Source organism: Leptonotus elevatus, chromosome 12, assembly GCF_054856555.1.
Source record: "Leptonotus elevatus isolate MCC_2025b chromosome 12, RoL_Lele_1.0, whole genome shotgun sequence".
Classification (NCBI taxonomy): Eukaryota; Metazoa; Chordata; class Actinopteri; order Syngnathiformes; family Syngnathidae; genus Leptonotus; species Leptonotus elevatus.
This window is the reverse complement of record NC_141250.1, coordinates 16,776,749-16,795,416: the sequence shown is the minus strand read 5'-3', so window position 1 is coordinate 16,795,416 and position 18,668 is coordinate 16,776,749. Positions and strand designations below refer to the sequence as shown.

General features: G+C 39.8%; 2 protein-coding genes across 2 annotated transcripts; both read left to right on the top strand.

The window, feature by feature from the left end:
* The first annotated feature begins 2,262 nt into the window (after positions 1-2,262).
* On the top strand, positions 2,263-8,195 carry hoxd10a (homeobox D10a). Its single transcript, XM_086091318.1, has 2 exons — positions 2,263-2,963; positions 6,531-8,195. The coding sequence occupies exons 1-2, from the start codon at positions 2,300-2,302 to the stop codon at positions 6,803-6,805; spliced, it is 939 nt and encodes a 312-aa protein (XP_085947444.1). The 5' UTR covers positions 2,263-2,299; the 3' UTR covers positions 6,806-8,195.
* Positions 8,196-9,135: 940 nt separating this feature from the next.
* On the top strand, positions 9,136-10,423 carry hoxd9a (homeobox D9a). Its single transcript, XM_086090943.1, has 2 exons — positions 9,136-9,687; positions 10,019-10,423. Exons 1-2 carry the CDS (start codon positions 9,186-9,188, stop codon positions 10,261-10,263), a joined length of 747 nt encoding a protein of 248 aa, XP_085947069.1. The 5' UTR covers positions 9,136-9,185; the 3' UTR covers positions 10,264-10,423.
* Positions 10,424-18,668: the final 8,245 nt, after the last annotated feature.

Below are 18,668 nucleotides of genomic sequence, written 5' to 3'. Positions count from 1 at the left end.
GCAAATGTCCAAGGAGCTGGAGACATCTTATTTTATTATTATTATTATTTTTTTTACTTATGTTGGACATTCAACGTGGACCAACGTGGATGTGGACTTGAATGTTGTCAATGGACGTGAGTGTGACTGCCTCATTCAGATGTATTGATGCATTTTTAATTTGAATCGACATCCGTGTCCGCGATCACGAGGGTAGGGTGGGGTGGGGGTGGGGGGGGCGATTGTCATTAAATAAGAAGTTTGACGAAGCGTTTAATTGCGTCGCCATCAAAACCCAGCAGTGAAATGACATTAGTGACTGTGTACGTCGTTTCCGAAAACGCCCACAAGAGGGCAGCGTTGTAGTTTTGGAGAATGGGGTGAAGCGTTCAAAAGTAACACACCGGCTTAATGATTTCAACATATGTTGTTGGCCTTGGGGGTTTATTTTCAGATCTGTACCACGTATCTGTGAATATATGTATAAATAGAATTATAGTTTTATTTAAGTTTCACTTATTCACGTTTTCCTTTGAACATCCGTGTACAGGGTTTTATGTACAGGGAGTATCTTAAATAATACGTCACAACAACAAGTCATTCGTCGTGTAATAATTATTCTAAATGTACGTACAATCTTTGTGTTTTACTTGAACGCACAAATGTTCCTGATGCTGGGATTTAAAGAGGACTCCTGATAACGATCCTCTCATTTAACGATGCAAAAAAAAGGTAACATACACACTAAATGCTAAACTGTCGCCTTCCATCCCAAGTGTATTTTGCTTTAAGACATATTTAAAATGTGTGCAATTATACTCACGCGTATTTTTTTCCCCCCAATGGTTTGTCTTGGGGACATCTTGTGTACATAATGTGTGTGCGCGCGTGTGTGTGCGTGTGTGTGTGTGTAAGGTGACGCATGTAAAAATAAAATAAAAATTCTACATTAGCCTACATTTCGGTATTTCGCGTCATCGACGAAAAAGGTCTAAATAATAGATTTCAATGTTCACAATGTGCAGAATTAAAGAGCAAAAAATATTATTATTATTATTATTATTTAGTTAATGTTGTTCAGAGCAGAGCAAAAAAAAATATTATCTACTTTTAAAATGTAAAGATATTGGCAGGGACAACATTCAATTCGGTTGCATAAAATGTTTTTCCTTGACAACTTAAAATACGGATTTTGTTTTCTTGTCCTGGAATTTGTTTTGTATTTCCCTCCCTCCCTTTTTTTTATTTTACACAGTCGCCACATGTGCAGAAAAAAACAATTCCTGGAATAAAATAAACTCAATTGTACCAAATGGACAAGCAATTAACGTGACTTTTCTTTCTGTCATTTGCCCCATCAAGACAACATCTTCCATTTTAAACTTATTAATTCAATGCCGAATTGGTAACATAGATAATACTGTTACATTTAAATGTAATTAAACCCACGTGGTTGACCACAAAACATGATGCAAACATTATTTGTGTGTGTGTTGACTATGGAGGTTTTTTTTATTTTTTTTAAGAAACTGAAGACTAAAACTTTGAAATCAGATATTGTGTGTTGTAATACAGATTAATTGCTTGTGGTTGTTAAACAATACTGTCAAAAAAAGTTGGGTGAAATCAACATTTCATGGCAACAAACGTCGCTAAAAAAATTAACGGCTTGAATTCAACACAATATTACCGATGTGAAAATTGTCTTTCTCGCATTTCAGATGAAAGTTTGCAGAAATGTTGTCCTTTGTATTACCCCCCCCCCCCCCACACCCGCACCCCAACCCCCCAACTACAACATAGAAGTAAAAAAACAAACCAAAAGCATGCTTGCTTATTTGTTGCCATAAATGTCAAAAAAGTATATATTTTTGCTATTTCAGTTATTTCATGCTTTTTTTTTGTTTGGATTATTTTATATTATTTACAAATTGCAATTAGCTTGTTTGATTATTTTTCTAAATCGTTTAACCCAAATAGAGGATCTTCCCGCTATTATTTGTACGTGCGTATGACTTTTTTTTTTTTGCTCTTTGTTCCCCCCCCCCCTTTTTTTTTTTTCCCGTAACACCACAACATGCAATCTCTGTTGCTGGGCCCCAACCACAACCCCCACTCGTCAACCCCCCCCCCCCCCCAACAGTGTTTCCTATGAACCAATTTCAAGTGCTGGTTCTAGGTGTCGCTGCAGACTGCGCCTTCGGGCTTGGCTGCAGTGCGTGTCAAGGCCACTTTCAAAGCTCATTGGTGGGCTCGTCATGTGGTCGGCGCGCACGCGGACTCGGCGTGCAGATATGTCAGCTTCCAGACGACTGGCAAAATGTCCTTCGCCACCAACTCGGCTGCGGCAAACCCCTTCCTAATGGACGCCTTCGCGTACGCGCCGCCCGCGCCTGACTACGCGATGCAAACGTGCGGACTGGTGCCATCTTTGGCCAAAAGAGGGGAACTCGGACACCACGGCGCGGCCGCGAGCGTCCCCTCGTACTTCGCCCACCAGTGGGGCGAACCGGGCCGGGCGTGCAGACTCGCAGAGTCACCCGTCAGTCCCAACTGTACGTACGCACAGAGCATCAAGGAGGAGGGCACCTGCTGCATGTTCACCGATAAACGATTGCCAACCGTCAGCCAGCAGGCGGACGGACACCTCCACGCGTATTCGCCCCTCGCGGCCGAACCGAACCGAGCCGACGCCCCCGAGGTTCCAGTTCCGGGTTATTTCCGACTCAGCCAAACGTACGCCAGCGGGAGGCAACATTGCCGTCAGCAGCCCAGCCCGACGTTGATGCAGCTGGACCGGATCGGCCCGCAACCGCAGCCCGTTACAAAAGACGCCCCGCCGCGCAGCCCCGTGGCCGCGGGGAGCCCGGCGGAGCGCCGCACGTCCAGCGTGGAGGAGGAAGAAGAAGCACAAGAAGAGGAAGATGAGGAGGAGGAGAAGACACAGTCCAGTCCCGAGCTGCCGGTGCCGCGGGATGGCAAAGGTGGGTTTGGCCTCCAGCGTCGTAAAAGCGAGAATAAAAAAAACACAAACAAGCCTCCGCAGTCGTAATGTTTAATGAGAGGCTTTGGCGCGCGCGCATTCTCATTACGCGTGCGCGTGGACGTCATACTTTGCAGTCATTTTACACCGACGGTTGAACTTTTTATTTGCTTCGTGTTAAACTTTAAAATGAACTTTTCTTCAAAACTAAAGAAAAAAAAAACATTGGGTCCGCACTTTTGTAAGCGAACATTAAATTTAACTGCTTTAGTTTTAACAATGAAGAGGTCAGTTTTTGTCGACATAAACACATTTTTAAAATCATAAAATGCATGTAGCTATATGTACAGTGTGAGATGAGAATTATTACCCCCTAAGGAACTCTTCATCTTTTCCTTGAAAAGCGGCCAAATGTTTGCAACATTCACAAACTGTTACAGAAAAAAAAAAAACAGGACGCCATTTGTCACTTTTTGGAAGTAGAAAAAAAAAAATCCAAGTGGAAAAAAATTCACAAAGGTGGTGAAAACTGTATGATGTGTGAAAGCCAGTGTGTGATTTTGTGCTTTCATCAATTGGAGCAATGAAATAGCTTATGGCCGAAACCAGTCCAGATCAATGACTTGTTGGAGAGTTGGAGAGGATTTAAGTGACCCAGAAAAAGAAAAAGACACATTTAGGTTGTAAGTGATTGTATAGCACCCAAATGCAGAAGAAAAAGTCAATTGAAGGGTTAATAATTTTGTCTTTTGTATCCCCCCCCCCCCCCCACACTCAGTACAAATAAAAACAACAACAACAAAGTTTGACGTCGTGCTCATATCTTTGCAAACAGGCCAAAGTTATGGTGACGTCACTGGAGAAAATAAGAGTTGTATTTGATTTCATAAAGGGTGCTATCATTTGAATCGTAACAAGTAGCATTTTTTCCAAAGTTTGGAAATAAACAAATAAAGCCGAAAAACACATTTAATTCCTTTGAGCTTTTCCTCACATAATCATATTAGAAGGGATATTTGACTGTGTTCATTATCATTAGACCCTCGAAGCAAATGTTTTTTTGTTTAACACCCTTCACACTTGACTTTTACTGCTGTTCAGCCTTGGAAAGGGCACAGCAACCCCCAAACTATAGCCCCAATTAGTTGAGATTGGAACTTGTAATGTTAACACCCTCCAAAGTACAACTTTTCCACCCTTGACGCTTGGCTTGTTCCACTTGTTGACTTGTTGTCCTAGGAAAATATACAAACAATCCCTCAAGTGAAAATCCCTAAATGATTTTATTTTAATAACTTGCTCGGTATTAACGTTATTAGCCAGCTATGTTTATTTCTTTTTATTATTATTTTTTTTTTTACTTGGACACTGCTCAGTTTTTTGCCTTAGAAAAGTCATCAAATACTGCATTTTTTTGAAACATTAGTTTAGATCATGACTTGCAGTGCACCTTCAAAGGAACTATACTTTTTTTTTTACCCATGAAACTCCCCTTTTACCAATTTATGACATTGAATCACAAAACTAGGCTATACTTTCCTTTTTACCATTCGTTTGAATTTCTTTCAATGAACTGGAATAAAAGAAAATTGGAATAATTTGAAGTTTTTGAAATTGTCCAAAAAAGAAAAAGAAAAATGACTACTATTACCAAACTACTCCTATTTTTAGTTGACATTTTCATTTGCAATGGCTCAGTACCCTTTAAGGTTATAACTTTTTTCATCCATAAACTTTGACCACATTTTGGTCTGGGAAAAAATGCAAATAATCCACAAAAAAAAAGGCATTTTTTAGCATTTGTTTGGAATACTTGTAACGGCTCGACACTCTCAAATGTTGAACTGTTTTTGGTTTTGTATTCCTTATAAGTGCTACAGAAAATGTTTCGATGAGTTTAATTTTCACAACTTTTTGGCCTTGGCATTTCAAACAATAGTTTACATTGTAACTTGAACTCATAAGTACTAGACTTTGTTTTGTTTTTTTAAACCCTCAACATGTGATTTTGACTGCTTTTTGCCCTTGTTAGTAGAAGATGTGGCCCACTTTAAGCACAGAAATGGACTTGTTTACTGGCTATACTGTACATCTGTTCAGTGAGGGTATATTTAGAAGTACATTGCTTGTCCCTGTGGCCCGTATAGCCTCAAAGGTATTGACTTTTACACTTTGGGAAATTTATATATATATACTCAAATTGGGCTATTTTTGACCCCTTCATTTTATATATGAAAAAACAAAAAACAAAATCCAATCAACAAACAACAAATTTTCTGCTACGATGTAATTTCTCTTTAGTCTAACACTTTCCCTGCTTTTTGTTCGAGGAATTTGTTGTTTTTCTTGGCTAGGAAGTGTCAGATGCTCAGGGTAACTCTTGCATTGAAGGAAAGTATTGTTTGCCATACTAAATTGTTTGTGACAAAGGTCCTGCAACATTTCCGACACAGCGTGTACACCCTTAAAACTAAAATTGGTCAAAAAAAATTGACTAACCCACTACTTGGGTCAATTTGACCCAAATGTGGGTGTTTTATATATAAAAAATGCACAAAAAAAGATGAAAAAAAAGGGTTGTTTGGTGCAAAACAATCCAGAAAAATGGGTCTGTCAAATGTTTTGACCAAAATTGGGTTATTTTTGACCCAGCAGATTGGGTTGAAGACTGAATTTGGTTGGGATGAAGATCTGATGCTGGTTGCCATTTTGTACAGTTGCGTACGCTCTAAAAAAAGTTTGGTCAAAAGTAATTATGAATCAAAAAACGGACCGATTCACGTTATGGGTCAATTTGACCCAACTTTCTAGGTTGTTTTATGTTGTTGTTGTTTTGTTTTTGAAATGACCCATGTTTTTGACCCAAGTAAAGGATCTGACCAATATTTATGAGTTGTTTTACACTAAAAGACCAATTTCTTGACTCAAAGTTGAATCAAATAGACCCAAGTAGAGGATTGGTCAATTTTTGCCCCATAGTTGGGTTATTTTTTACCCAACTGTTTTTAGAGTGTACTGTTAGTTGGAGTATAAAAAAAAAAAAAGGGTATTTACAGTAACAACTGTGCCAAACGTGAGTGGCGAACGCTGACGGGAAAGTTGGTAATAACATTTTTAATCACAGCTATACTGATCACCTTGTAACCCATTTCTTAGTAGCTTGAACTTATCTGTTTTGATTCCTTTTTGGATCAAAACCTTGACCTAACATGCTGGGTCAAATCCTCAACCCAATGCACTACACTCTTCAAACTGCTGGGTCAAAAATAGCCCAATTTGAGTAAAAAAAATAAATAAAAAAAGAGACAAAAAATGGATTGACCCGCTACTTCTTTCTGGGTAGTTTTGTACAAAACAACCCAAAATTGGGTCAAACTAACCCAACTAGTGGTTGTCTCTTGATCCTTCTTTGATAGGCCTAAACAACTCTGCATCTCTTGGATGCAGCATTGGGTCAGTTAATCCACCCAATTTCTGTTCCTTTCAACCCAACAGTTTTAAGAGTGCATACTCTGATATGTGTGACATCATGTCTAAACCCCACCATGTTGCCGTTTTTCCCATGCAGAGCACAAGCCCAACCCCCAAAGCGTCAGCTGGTTGACGGCCAGGAGCGGCCGCAAGAAGCGCTGCCCCTACACCAAGCACCAGACCTTGGAGCTGGAGAAGGAGTTCCTGTTCAACATGTATCTGAGCCGAGAGCGCCGCCTGGAGATCAGCAGTAGCGTCAACCTGAGCGACAGACAGGTCAAGATCTGGTTCCAGAACCGCAGGATGAAGCTCAAGAAGATGAACCGGGAAAGTCGAGTGCGGGAACTGAACTGCAATCTCACGTTCTCCTGAACTATCATGTGGATTCCCTGTCGTAGTATCGCTGAATAATGTTAGCATAACACAGTTGCCTTGAGATACGAGATGCGATGCGTGAACTCAAATAGTCTTTTCCTATTGAAATAAATGGAAATGTCATTAATCTGTTCCATACACCCTAAAACACATTTTTTTGTTTGTGTTTGTTTTTTTTTTTATAAGGGAAAATAACATTAATTCAAAAAATACTAAAATAACCCGATTGTTAAAAAAATGGACCGGTCCCCTCCTTGGGTCAATATGACTTTTTCATAAAACAACACAAAAAGTTGGTTATTTTGTATAGAACGAACAAAAAAAGAAGAAGGTCGTTTTGTTAAATAAAATAAACACAAAAATTGTTTCATATACAAAACAACACAGCAAATTGGGTGAAATATTTTCTTGTTTTTATTTTGGATGATTTTGGACTGAAATATCCATTGCCTAAAGCGTTGTAAAATTGTGACTATTGATGCTAACTGTTATATTAGCATTAAGCTATAAGGCAACATTGTTTGTTTGTTTGTTTTAAATACAGAAGATGTCATTCTCTTAGTTTGATGTTTAGTTTGACACTAGACGACAACTGGGTTGGACAAAAAAAATGTTTTGACGAAATGCTCACTATTTGTCAAACTGCTGCTTATTCTGGACTGAGTTGAGCTCACTGCCACAGCGCTTGTATCTGAAATGTGTGCTCTCAAGTCAAGGCAAAAAATAAAAATAAAAATCTCTTAAGTTGGGTCACTCGTATCTCAAGGCACCACGGCTGTATTATCTTTTCTACATTTCTTGGTGTTATTTGTTACATTTTTGGGGTCTTAAATTATTGGACACTCAACGGTCACTTTATTAGCCACACCCACACAATCTAAAGCAGTTTCATGAGATTTGAAAACAAAAAATATCACACAAAATGTCACAAAAAAGTGGATATACACATTAATGACATACTTCGGGACCAACTAAGATAGTATAATTCTGGTTGGGAAGCACTAATTTAATGTCATCCGAATGCAAGCTGCATCAATAATATCGACACTCCGCCGGTGTTAATTAAAACATCTGATTAATAGGCTACAGTTATTATTGAAGTGGTGTCCACTTACACTGCATCCCGAGTTGTTTATAATATTTTGCCTCTCTCAGCTAAATAAGGTCATGAAAATAAACCAAACAGGATGTTGCAATGAAGCTGTGTCCATTAACTACAAAAAAAATGTACTTGATATATTCTGATAGTATAAAGTGGCCATTGTGATGTAGATTTCCTCAAGTTCTGTTTGAGTGGTCGTGTACTTGTTGCTTTTGGTGTATTGTGTTTGCGTGTGAAGCATTAGCTCACCACAAATGTGTTCCCAGTGGCCTGTGAATGGGCTCAAAAACAAAAGTTCACGCGTGCTTATGTGTTGCATGTGTGTGGCATGTACAGTCTCTTGCAATAAAACAGTGCTTGTTTAAAGTCCCTTTTCTATGAATAAAATGGTTGCTTTGGGCTTCACGTTCAACAAACGAAATAGAGAGTCGGCGTACAAATATCAAATGAGGTCAAAGAAAAATCGAATGACTTTTTTTATTTTGCTGCTCACAACACAAAATTGGAAATTGGAAAAAATATTGTGTTATTTTTCGAGAATAACACAAGAATTGATCTTGAAATTCAGTTCGGTCAACAAAAAGTCCAAAGTGTATTTTTTTGCACTTATAATAGTTCCAGAACAAAAATCAATGCTGCATAGGCTACATTGCAGCAATGTGCTTCCTTGTATAATCACATCCGCACGCCATAAAACATTTATTGATACAAATAAATATAGGCTATATATTACGCCGGTAGCGCCATTATTATTACTCTCTCTCCAATGAATATTTCACTTCGCTTTATTTCATCTCGGTGTGAAATTAACAAAAATGGAAATACATTTCCAGGTCGATTAGGAAGGATGGCGTCTGTTATTATTATTAATTTTTTATTTTTTACAACGTGTTATTACATCTATTTTACGAGGATTCTCCAAGTCTATAAAGCTTTTTTTACTGAGTGCATGAGTAACGGAACGAGCGCGCACGTGCACGCGCACGCGCCCCTGCATGTGTGTCGCACTTAACTAATTGTTGACCCAACATAGAATCGTGTTTATTTTCCCGATTCAAGTCACAGAGGGGGGGAAAAAATCAAATAACGAAAAGCAAAGTTGGTGCAGAAGGGTAGGCTTGATTTACTGGCAGTATTGGTAAATATGATCACGTGATCCGTGTAACCAATCCGTGCAGACGCAGGCCAGCAAAAATACTATGATTGTTCATAGAGGGGAGCTTCCCCTAACAGTGCGAGTCGTTTTATTTTCAGTGCTCGCATCAAAAGAAAAATATGTCTTCAAGCGGCGGCCTTGCCGGCTGCTACGCGGACGCGGTTCTGGGTCCGGACGCGGAGGACGTATACGCTTCCCGCTTCATGCAGCCGATGGCCCCCACCAGGCCGCAAGGCACCGGCGAGCACCACGCCGACTTCTCCTCTTGCAACTTCGCCGCCAAATCGGCCGCCGTTTTCCCCCCGTCTTGGCTGCCGGTTCACCCGCAGGGGCTCTACCACCACCCTTACCAATCGGACCCTCGATGCGTCGCGGCTCGACCCTGGATGAACCCGGTTCCCGACCTGGTCCCCCGCTTCCCGGGATTCCTGCCCGGCCGACGCGCGCCGTGCGTCCCGAAGCCGGAGCTTTCCCCGCCGAAGATCCGCGACGCCAAGCCGGGCCAGGAGCCTCGAAGTCGCGCTTTTGTCGAGGACCTCGCCGAGGGTCCGGAAAGGGCGCAGAGTGGGAGTGAGCTTTCCAGCCACAGCGAGCCCAAAGAGGAGAAACAAGTTGACCCAAGTAAGTATAAGCGCATGCATGCAAATAGCCCCCCAGTGCTGATTTATAACTGTGTGAGCTGCCTGCGTAAAACGGGATGTTTTACTGACCCATAAAAGTGTCCTAGAGCCCACTACTACACCGCGGCCCAGTACGGAAAGAACCCGCCCTGTTTTTTTGAGTTATTACACAGGATTCTGCACCTTTTTTTTTTTTTTTTTTTTTTAGCGCGCACGCGGGGGTCAATCACAACATTCCCTAAATAGTTAATCGTAAGGATTCTCAATAGTTTCCAAACACAATCTTTTTTTTGGGGGGTGGGTTCTTAATTTCTGTCGTGTTGTGCGTGCAGGCAACCCGGCAGCGAACTGGATCCACGCGCGCTCCAGCAGGAAGAAACGCTGCCCCTACACCAAATATCAGACTCTGGAACTGGAGAAGGAGTTTCTGTACAACATGTACCTGAGCCGGGACCGGCGCTACGAGGTGGCCCGCATCCTCAGCCTGAGCGAGAGGCAAGTCAAGATCTGGTTCCAGAACCGCAGGATGAAAATGAAGAAGATGAACCGGGAGAGAGGCGGGAAGGAGCAGCTATAGGATTGCGTTCAGGACCAGTTTGGATTTTTTTTTTTTTAAAGCACTATTTCTATTATTATTTTATTTCGCAGCACCCTGAGACACTGTGGATCAGTGAAGCCATCATTTTTCTCACTTCATTTTTTTGCAACTGGATTTGGTGACGACAAAAGGGGACGTGATGTGCGTGTGTGCGTGTGTGTGTTTGTACGTTGTTTTTAGTTGTATATAAAGATTTTCCCACTATCAATTTTGTCTGATCTTTTTGTTGGAATACATATTTATTTGGAGTATAGGGCATGCAAAAAAAAATGTGTGTGTGTGTTTTTAGATATAGTATATATTTTTCTGACTAATACATCTGACATTATATATATATAATTACAACAATGATTTAATATGAATGACGCTTGTGCTGCAAACGAGTCCGATTAAAAGGAATATTGAGTGCTTCGCGTCTAATCCCCCAAAACTTTAATTGGAGACTTTTTTTTAGTGGGCGTGTTTATGATCGGGCGATATCATTGTGGGCTTAATAATGACTTTAGAGCAGGAAGAATAAAGCCATAGAGATGGCTAGACGTCTGGCCTAAATGAGTTTATTGGCCCTGGCAGTCAGTAATTACACAGAGTCCCTTTGAAAGCTCCTTTTCCCTCTCCGGGCCCTTCTCGTCTTTGTGCGTGTGTTGCTGACAATCAAAATGTGGACACAGGGGTGTCTGGCCGATGGATTGTTGCACAGGAAATCACCCCCACATCTTAATGGTCACGTTAATTAATCAACTCTGCACCCACTGATGATAAACTAAAACTTCACTTGGAATGCGTCGTGCACTTTTTTTTTTTTTTTTTGGCCCTGTGCCGGATGTTGAATGAAGACAAAGCTATTATTTTTATTTTTATTTTTTGGGTCGGGGTCACATTTGTGCTTAATGTAGTTACACTATCACCACGAAGCAGTTTTCGAAAGAGTCGCCATGTGGCGCTAGAGGGAGCTGTGGCTCTTTTGTTATCAACCAAACACAATGGAAACATATGGAGCATATATCAATAATGTATATGTCGTCAAAACACAGTAAAAAAAAAAGTAGGTAGTGATTACAAGTAAAATATGAAAACCATGCAAATAAAGAATCTAGTAATAGTATATTAAAATACAATAAAAAAAAGGTATATGTATGAAATTATATGGAATCTTGTATAAGTCTGAACTCGATACTTGAGTAAAAGTGCAAATAACTCAAATAACTTCACTAAGGTGAATGTCCTAAAATACCTAAATGTGATACTTGAGTAAAAATACAGGTGTTTTAAAAGCAACTATAATTTTAATAGAAGTTAATTAAACCCACCTTGTAGAAAATGTTCAACTAAGTGGTATCTGGATTTGATACGTGAGAAAAAGTACAATAGTATTTTCTTCACAGGGAAAAAAACTTTGGTAAAAGTTAAAGTTGCCATTGAGTAAAAGTCTTTAAACAATTATTATTAGTTAAAAATGTACAAGTACCTGAACATAAAATAACTGGTAGTTTATTACTATTATTAAATCTTACTGACGTTTGTGCAACTTATACTTATATATATATATCTGATCATTATATATATATATATATATATATATATATATATATATATAAATAAATGTGCACGAAAAGCAAAAGTATTTTAAAAACTGAGTTGTTAGTTAAAGTGTTTTATTTTTATTTGTATTCAATTGTTTGCTTCAGTGGCCTAGCTGGCTTCTACTGCAGGTCTCGAACCGGACAGAAAGAAAGAAAGAAAGAGGCATGTGTGACCATATAAAGACTTTCTGATTGCTTACCTCCTATACCGTAATACCGGTATCGCGATCACTGACTCGGCAAGCCTATTTGTTCTTTTATTTAGCACTGCAGATGTTCATTGCACAAATGCATGCAAGCATAAAAAACAGCTGCATTTAATGTGAGTGTGTGTGTGTGCGCGCGCGCGTGCGTGCGTGCTGAGGTCAACAGTCGTTTGGTCATAAAAGTGAGGACTGCCACGAGGATAAATGTTACAGGAAACATAAACTAATGGAATAGCATAAAGCTAATGAATGCTCATGTTATATTAAGGCTAAAGGAGAGATTGGTCGCCTTAATTACAATCAACTGGATCAATCACAAAGATTCATTCTTGCACTTTTCTTATAGCTTCGGCACCACTTTCGAGTTGTGCAAAATTACAAAATTTAAAATGTATAGCTCGTCATCAATGCGATATTATGCTGATGACCAGAAGACCCCTGGACCCGTGGTAGCATTTGATGCAGTCAGCCATGCAACACTAAAAACAAAATAAAGCCCCAGAGGAACTGTTCAAAAAAAGCACTACAACGTTAAACCCACAAAAGCTATATAACAATAAATTGGATCCTATTTTTTTTCTACATTTATGATGGCTCTTGGAAGACTACAAATCAAGAAAAATATTCCCCACACTCAAATCATTACCGCCCCCCTTCCCCCAAAAACACACCTTAATAATAAATCATAAACATATTTGGCAAATACAAGCCTAATAATAATATGCAAGATTTTTTTTTTTACTATTACTTCATGTGCTTGTATTATTACTGTCATATATATTAGCTTGCTTAAATTCTGTGTAAAATATACACCAGAAAGACCAATATGACGTTTAATTGGCGCGCCTGCGTGTGACGTCACACGTCAGCGGCTCTCATGTTTACAAAACAGGCGGACGCAGCAACCTGCGATTGTTTCACTTCAATTTTTTATTAAAACGTCAAATGCGTTTAAATGAGTGACACGGGGATAGCAAACACATTTAAAAGAAACAATTTCTATTTTGTCAACAGGAGTTTATTTATTAACGCTTTTTCTTAAAACTGTCACGAGCTAATATTATTTGTTGACTCCTGGCATGGCTTTGATTTTTATATTAAGCCAAGCAGAACTTGTTGAAGCTGGTTATAAAGCATAAATTAAGTTCAAATAGGACAATAAAAAGTACAGATTTTTTAAAAAGGACTTTGAAATGTGATATTACAAATAAAGATGGTAAATACATGCCCCTTCACTACAAGGCCGTCGAACCATGTGATTTCTATTAGCCAATCAGCGCCTAAATCAATGTCATACTGAAGACGAATAGGCCTATAAAAAATATATAAATACTGTACAATAAAAATGAGTAAAAATGATGAAACTATAGAATATACGTCATGTAATGTTCAGTTAATGTATTTAACATTTTAAGGAGTGGGCTATAAGTTTAGCAAATATAGGCTATTAAAAAAAAAAGAGAGATGAAAAACTATAACACGGTGGTGAAAAGATAACCAAGTGAGACTATAAATTAAATGCAACTCGGCAGCCCAAGTCCTTATTGTGCTTGTAAATAATCTTCTATTCCATCATCTCACCACCAGCATGTCTTATTTTTTACCACACAACACACACACACACACACGCGCGCACACACACAAGTTAGCCTATAATAGCATCCCGAGTAAAACAAAACAAAAAATTAACAAGAGTCCAGCAGTGGCCTCGATTGAACATTTGCGGATTAACAGTATGACAAATAAATAAATAAATATTGTGACAGTGGTTAAACCTGAGGCTAATGGATTACTGTAGGCCAATTTTTCTGGTATTTTAATCATTCTCATCGGCGTCTATCCAGTTATTGTTTTGGATCTGGTTTGAAATGGGGGGAAAACAGACACGCGCGCACACGCGCGCGCACGCGCACACGCACGCACGCACACACACGCACACGCACACACACACACACACGCACACACACACACACACACACACACACACACACACACGTAACAGGCCCGCAGTGCGAATACAAAGAGCAGCAGACAACAGAATCTCATGTAGACATATTAGACATTAGCTATACATTAAAAAAATATATTTTACTATCATCTGTTTGGTATTAGGCTATATTCTCTGTTATAAAGCAAATGTGGAAGGAAATATTTGAGGTATTTTTGCATTGGTGCGCAAATAAGGCCTACTGCGCAATCTCTCGTGTCATTCATAAAATAGGAGACACATTTATTTATTTATATTCTTTGGTGATGGACCAATGGACCTTTAAAACGTTTAGAATGGACCAAGGCTACTATGTCTCTTTAAGCAATTCTTGTTTCACCTCAAAATGCGCGGCTTCAAATACTTTCTCGTGCGGTACGTCGTTTTGTAGTTTAGCATTTTGTCGTTTTCGCAGCTAGCAGAAGGCATACAAAAAAAAGAAAAAAAAAGAGCTTGCCGGGGCCCCTCGCCTTTATGCGCCAAAAAAAAAATAGGAAGAGTTACTGCAGTGCAAATTCCTCTTTTTGTGAGAGGACAATTTACAACTTGACGCTCGACGCCTTTATGAGCTTCTATGGCCTGCCATTGGACGCCACTGGTCATGTGTGCGAGGCAGCAAACGTCTTCATGGCTCTTTTTTCTCATTTCCCATGCAGGCAGGCCGAACCCCCCCCCCCCCAACAACGCTTCACCCCACCCCCCTCCTATCCCAGGTCCCCCTCCTCCCTCCATCACCTCATTCTGCGTCTATTTGCTCTCCAAAGCGATATCGGTGAAGCTTTCTGTCAAAATTTGCCAGTCGTCTGCTCGCTTCGCCGAAGTCAACTTGACGCCATGCAGTGTCCAGCAAAGAGGCGACGTCGGCGATTAAGCATGGATTATCCACCATCCATTTGTAAGTTTTTTTTATGTACGTGTGTCTGTCTGAATGGGAAATCTGACAGCTTCCTGTTGCATATAGTCACGCCAAGCAGGGGTAGTGCACGGCAGTTCGTTTGGACGAACTGTCAAACCAGCTAATGATAATAATCGCATTTTTATTTTTTTTGGTGTATAATGAGAAAATGTTTTATTTTTGTGAAAGGAAGAAAAAAAGTGCGTTTGATTGTGCAATACATTGTCTTGCGTTTCGCAATCGATTGCTTCTGTCTGAGAGGTGCAAGTGCAAGTGATTAGAAATGTTTTGGAATGATTTGATACACGCTCTTGCCAATTCTGCCCAATTGATATTAAACTCTTCCAAATGGCTTCGTATAATGCAAGTCTTTCCTTGGGGACGTTTTCTTCGCTGCTTTTCAGCTGCTGGAGATGGGCGCCGAGTGAACAAAGACAGTATTTCAGTGTGGCCTGACAGGCAGCTGCGAAAGTATTTACAGCCTGACTGCAATGCGGCAAAATGGAGGCTGCGTGCTCAGCACAGACAGAAGCAGCAAGCAGAGTAGCCTGGAAACGCACGCAGTTAGTTAGCATTTTTGCTTTGGCATTTGTTTCATTCAGTTCATATGTTTATTTTTTTTTTTTAAAGGACTTTCAAACATCCTTACAGATTGCGATCTGCTCATTTCAAATACGGACCATTTGGATTTCGTTTGGTCTGCCATATAATATTTGCAGTGTATTATGTCTCTTTTTTTTAAAATGTTATCTATATCGCACACACGCACATTATCACACGCATTTAGTTGAATGTTCAATTACACACATTTTGCCCACAAAGGCCTGTAAAGGCTTCAGTTCCGTCGTGCACTGCAACAAATATATCAAATATAACTCAAGTCAGAATCTGAAGCAGAAACATGTATTGTAAAATTTAACGAAATTAAATCCAAATTAATGTAAATTTGGAACAGGTGCCTGCTTTAATATGCTTCTCGCATCACGACGGTGCACAAACATTTGGATGTTGGGAGGGAGAGAGTTGAAAAAGAGGGTGCAATACACCAGTATCCAGCAGGAGGCGGTGTTGCCCAACAGTCAGCCTCGGGTTGCCAATGGAGCTGAGCTCTGATTGGCTGGGAAGCACTGTCACATGACTATTTCTGCTTGTCCTCCTTAAAGGCGGTTTGGGGTCAGTTATTGACGTTTGTATACACGAATTCATCTTTAAAACTGCTTATTAGTTTGAGATTTATTTAATCAATCATGTTGTGGCTGTACTAAAAGATGATATTTATGTTAAGTGAGGAGCAGAATACACACAACAGCGCCTGACATCACCATAATCATCATCATCATCATCATCATGACCTTCCTCAGTGAGGAGGATTGGCTGCATGCTGGAATTACGTCACTGTTTTGAGACAGCACTCACATAACTTACGGCAGTGAGTTCCAACCACGGTGTGAGAGATCATCAGATGTGCTGATCCACTTTCACTTGATTGCAAATGATTACAGCGTGACAAAAAAACAAGCTCCACGTTTTCATCAATCTATGCCAGCGACGTATAGTGACAGGCAGAAACAGTTACATGTTCTTCCACTAGATGGCAGGGGATACAATGAGCGTGTTTCCACTTGTTGCCATGCATGTGTTCAATTGAACAGGCCCGAATTTCAAACTAAATACATTTGTCATTACATTGAAACAAGATCATTACTTGAGTGTGAAGTTGATTTGGATTACTAACAACCATCACCACTACCAACTGTTTTTTTCTGCTACCACAACTACTTCTTAAACTATTACTCCTCCTATGCTACGATTACTGCTATTGCTATTAAAACGACTACTAGTACTGCTATTACCCCTCCTACAACTAGTATCACTACTACTAGTATTACTATTACACTTCCTACTACTAGTACTGCCACGACTACAATTACGAATGCCCCTCCCATTACTATAGTACAGCTACTACAATACAGTACTACTATTACGACTATGACTATTTGAATACTACTTCTACTAGTAATATCCTTCCTACTACTAGTACTGCCACTACAGTACTACAAATACTACTATTACCCCAATGACTACTACTAATATAATTGATAATTGCTACACTGGCAGCTGCAACAACTACTACTAGACCAATAATAATAATAATCATGATAATTGGACATTATTACAATTATTTTTTAGCTGCGCTTAAAGAAATATCAATTAGCCTATTTGTATTCTATTACCACTCATCATCATCGTTACTAAATAAAAATATACGCTATTATTATTATTATTATTATTTTATTAATATAGTAAATTTAAAAAAATACGTTAAAAACAGAATATCAAATAAAATACAATTATTTAATTAAGAAATAGTAAAAAAAAGTTTTCTAAAAATATTGCTATTATTTTTTAATGGTATAATGACGCATATTTGAATCCTAATATTACGGACAGTAAAAATAATAATTATAATTATATTTGAAGCAATAATAAATGTGTGTGTGTTTTTTTTTACCATTTTAAAAGTAACTTAGGGGTTCTTTAAGAAAAATGTCAATTTCTGTGCACACGTGTTCCCAGTGTCATGACAATTGTGACCTTCCTTCTTTCTTTCTTCCTTCCTTCCTTCCTTCCTCCCTCACATGCACGCTCTGCAGCCATTCCTCATGAGGAAGTGCAACTTTGGCGGGTTATTTATGGGCCCGCGCGCTCTGGTGAGTGGCTGCGAGGAAACACGTGACGCCATTAAAGTTTGCTTTATGGCCGGTGGCTTGACAAGACAAAATATAATTCGCTTTGTGTACTGGCGAGCGGCTCCAGATGGGCCGGAGAGGAGCGCGCTCCGCCGGTCAGGCCGCGTGGTGCTCCGCGTCGGCCACGGAGCTCGACAAAACGCCGTGGAGTGTATACGCGCGCGTGCGTGTGTGTGTGCGTGTTGCTGGCAGTGCGGTAAGACGGCGTTTTATCATTTGCTGCATGGGCGTATGATGTCATGCGCGCACCTAACGCTGTTTCCTGCGTGGAAAATGGGGGCAGCTGTGGTGGGGAGATATGGGGGGGGGGGGGGGGGGGGCTTAGCGAGATCACGTTCTACCTGACTTTCTTATGCTGCTTTTTTTTTGTGTGTGCTTCAAATGTGATTTAAATATTCAACGTGTGGCTTTAAAAATACTGAAGCGTCTCTAGTGACGACTTAAGTTGCATTCCATCTCTGCTTATCGGCTTATCTTCAGTACATTGCTGTTCTGCTGCGCGAATGGTCTATTTTCTAACGAGAATGATCAATTATTATGCACAAATAAATACAATAAAACCTATTTGTCACGTGCGGCCTAAAGCTCAAAGGGCCTGATGCGTTTTTTTTTTCAGTAGCATCAGTTCGACCAAAATAACTGGCGGAAATGACATCGAACTAAAACATTACGCTGCTTTGACTTATAATTCAAACGTCTTAATGTGGCACCACAATTCTTGCTTTCCAATGCAGAAATCCCTGCTGAGTGCGAAGAGGCCAAGACACTTTTTTTTTTTCTGAGTGTTTGTTTGAAAAACGCTGACTGTATGATTCTTTTGTGCTGCATTTCGGCTTTGACCCGTCTCAAGTGCTGGCTGGCCCGGGCAAGGTGAAAGACAGGTCAGCCTGTCTCACCGACACACGTGTGCAATATTGCATCTTCTTCTTCTTCTATGTTTATACTTCAACGAATTTGCAACGA

Coding starts and splice junctions, on each gene's coding strand:
- hoxd10a (XM_086091318.1), top strand. CDS start 2,300: ATGTCCTTCGCCACCAACTCGGCTGCGGCAAACCCCTTCCTAATGGAC. Junction 2,964..6,530: donor GGTGCCGCGGGATGGCAAAG/GTGGGTTTGGCC, acceptor TTTCCCATGCAG/AGCACAAGCCCAACCCCCAA.
- hoxd9a (XM_086090943.1), top strand. CDS start 9,186: ATGTCTTCAAGCGGCGGCCTTGCCGGCTGCTACGCGGACGCGGTTCTG. Junction 9,688..10,018: donor GGAGAAACAAGTTGACCCAA/GTAAGTATAAGC, acceptor TTGTGCGTGCAG/GCAACCCGGCAGCGAACTGG.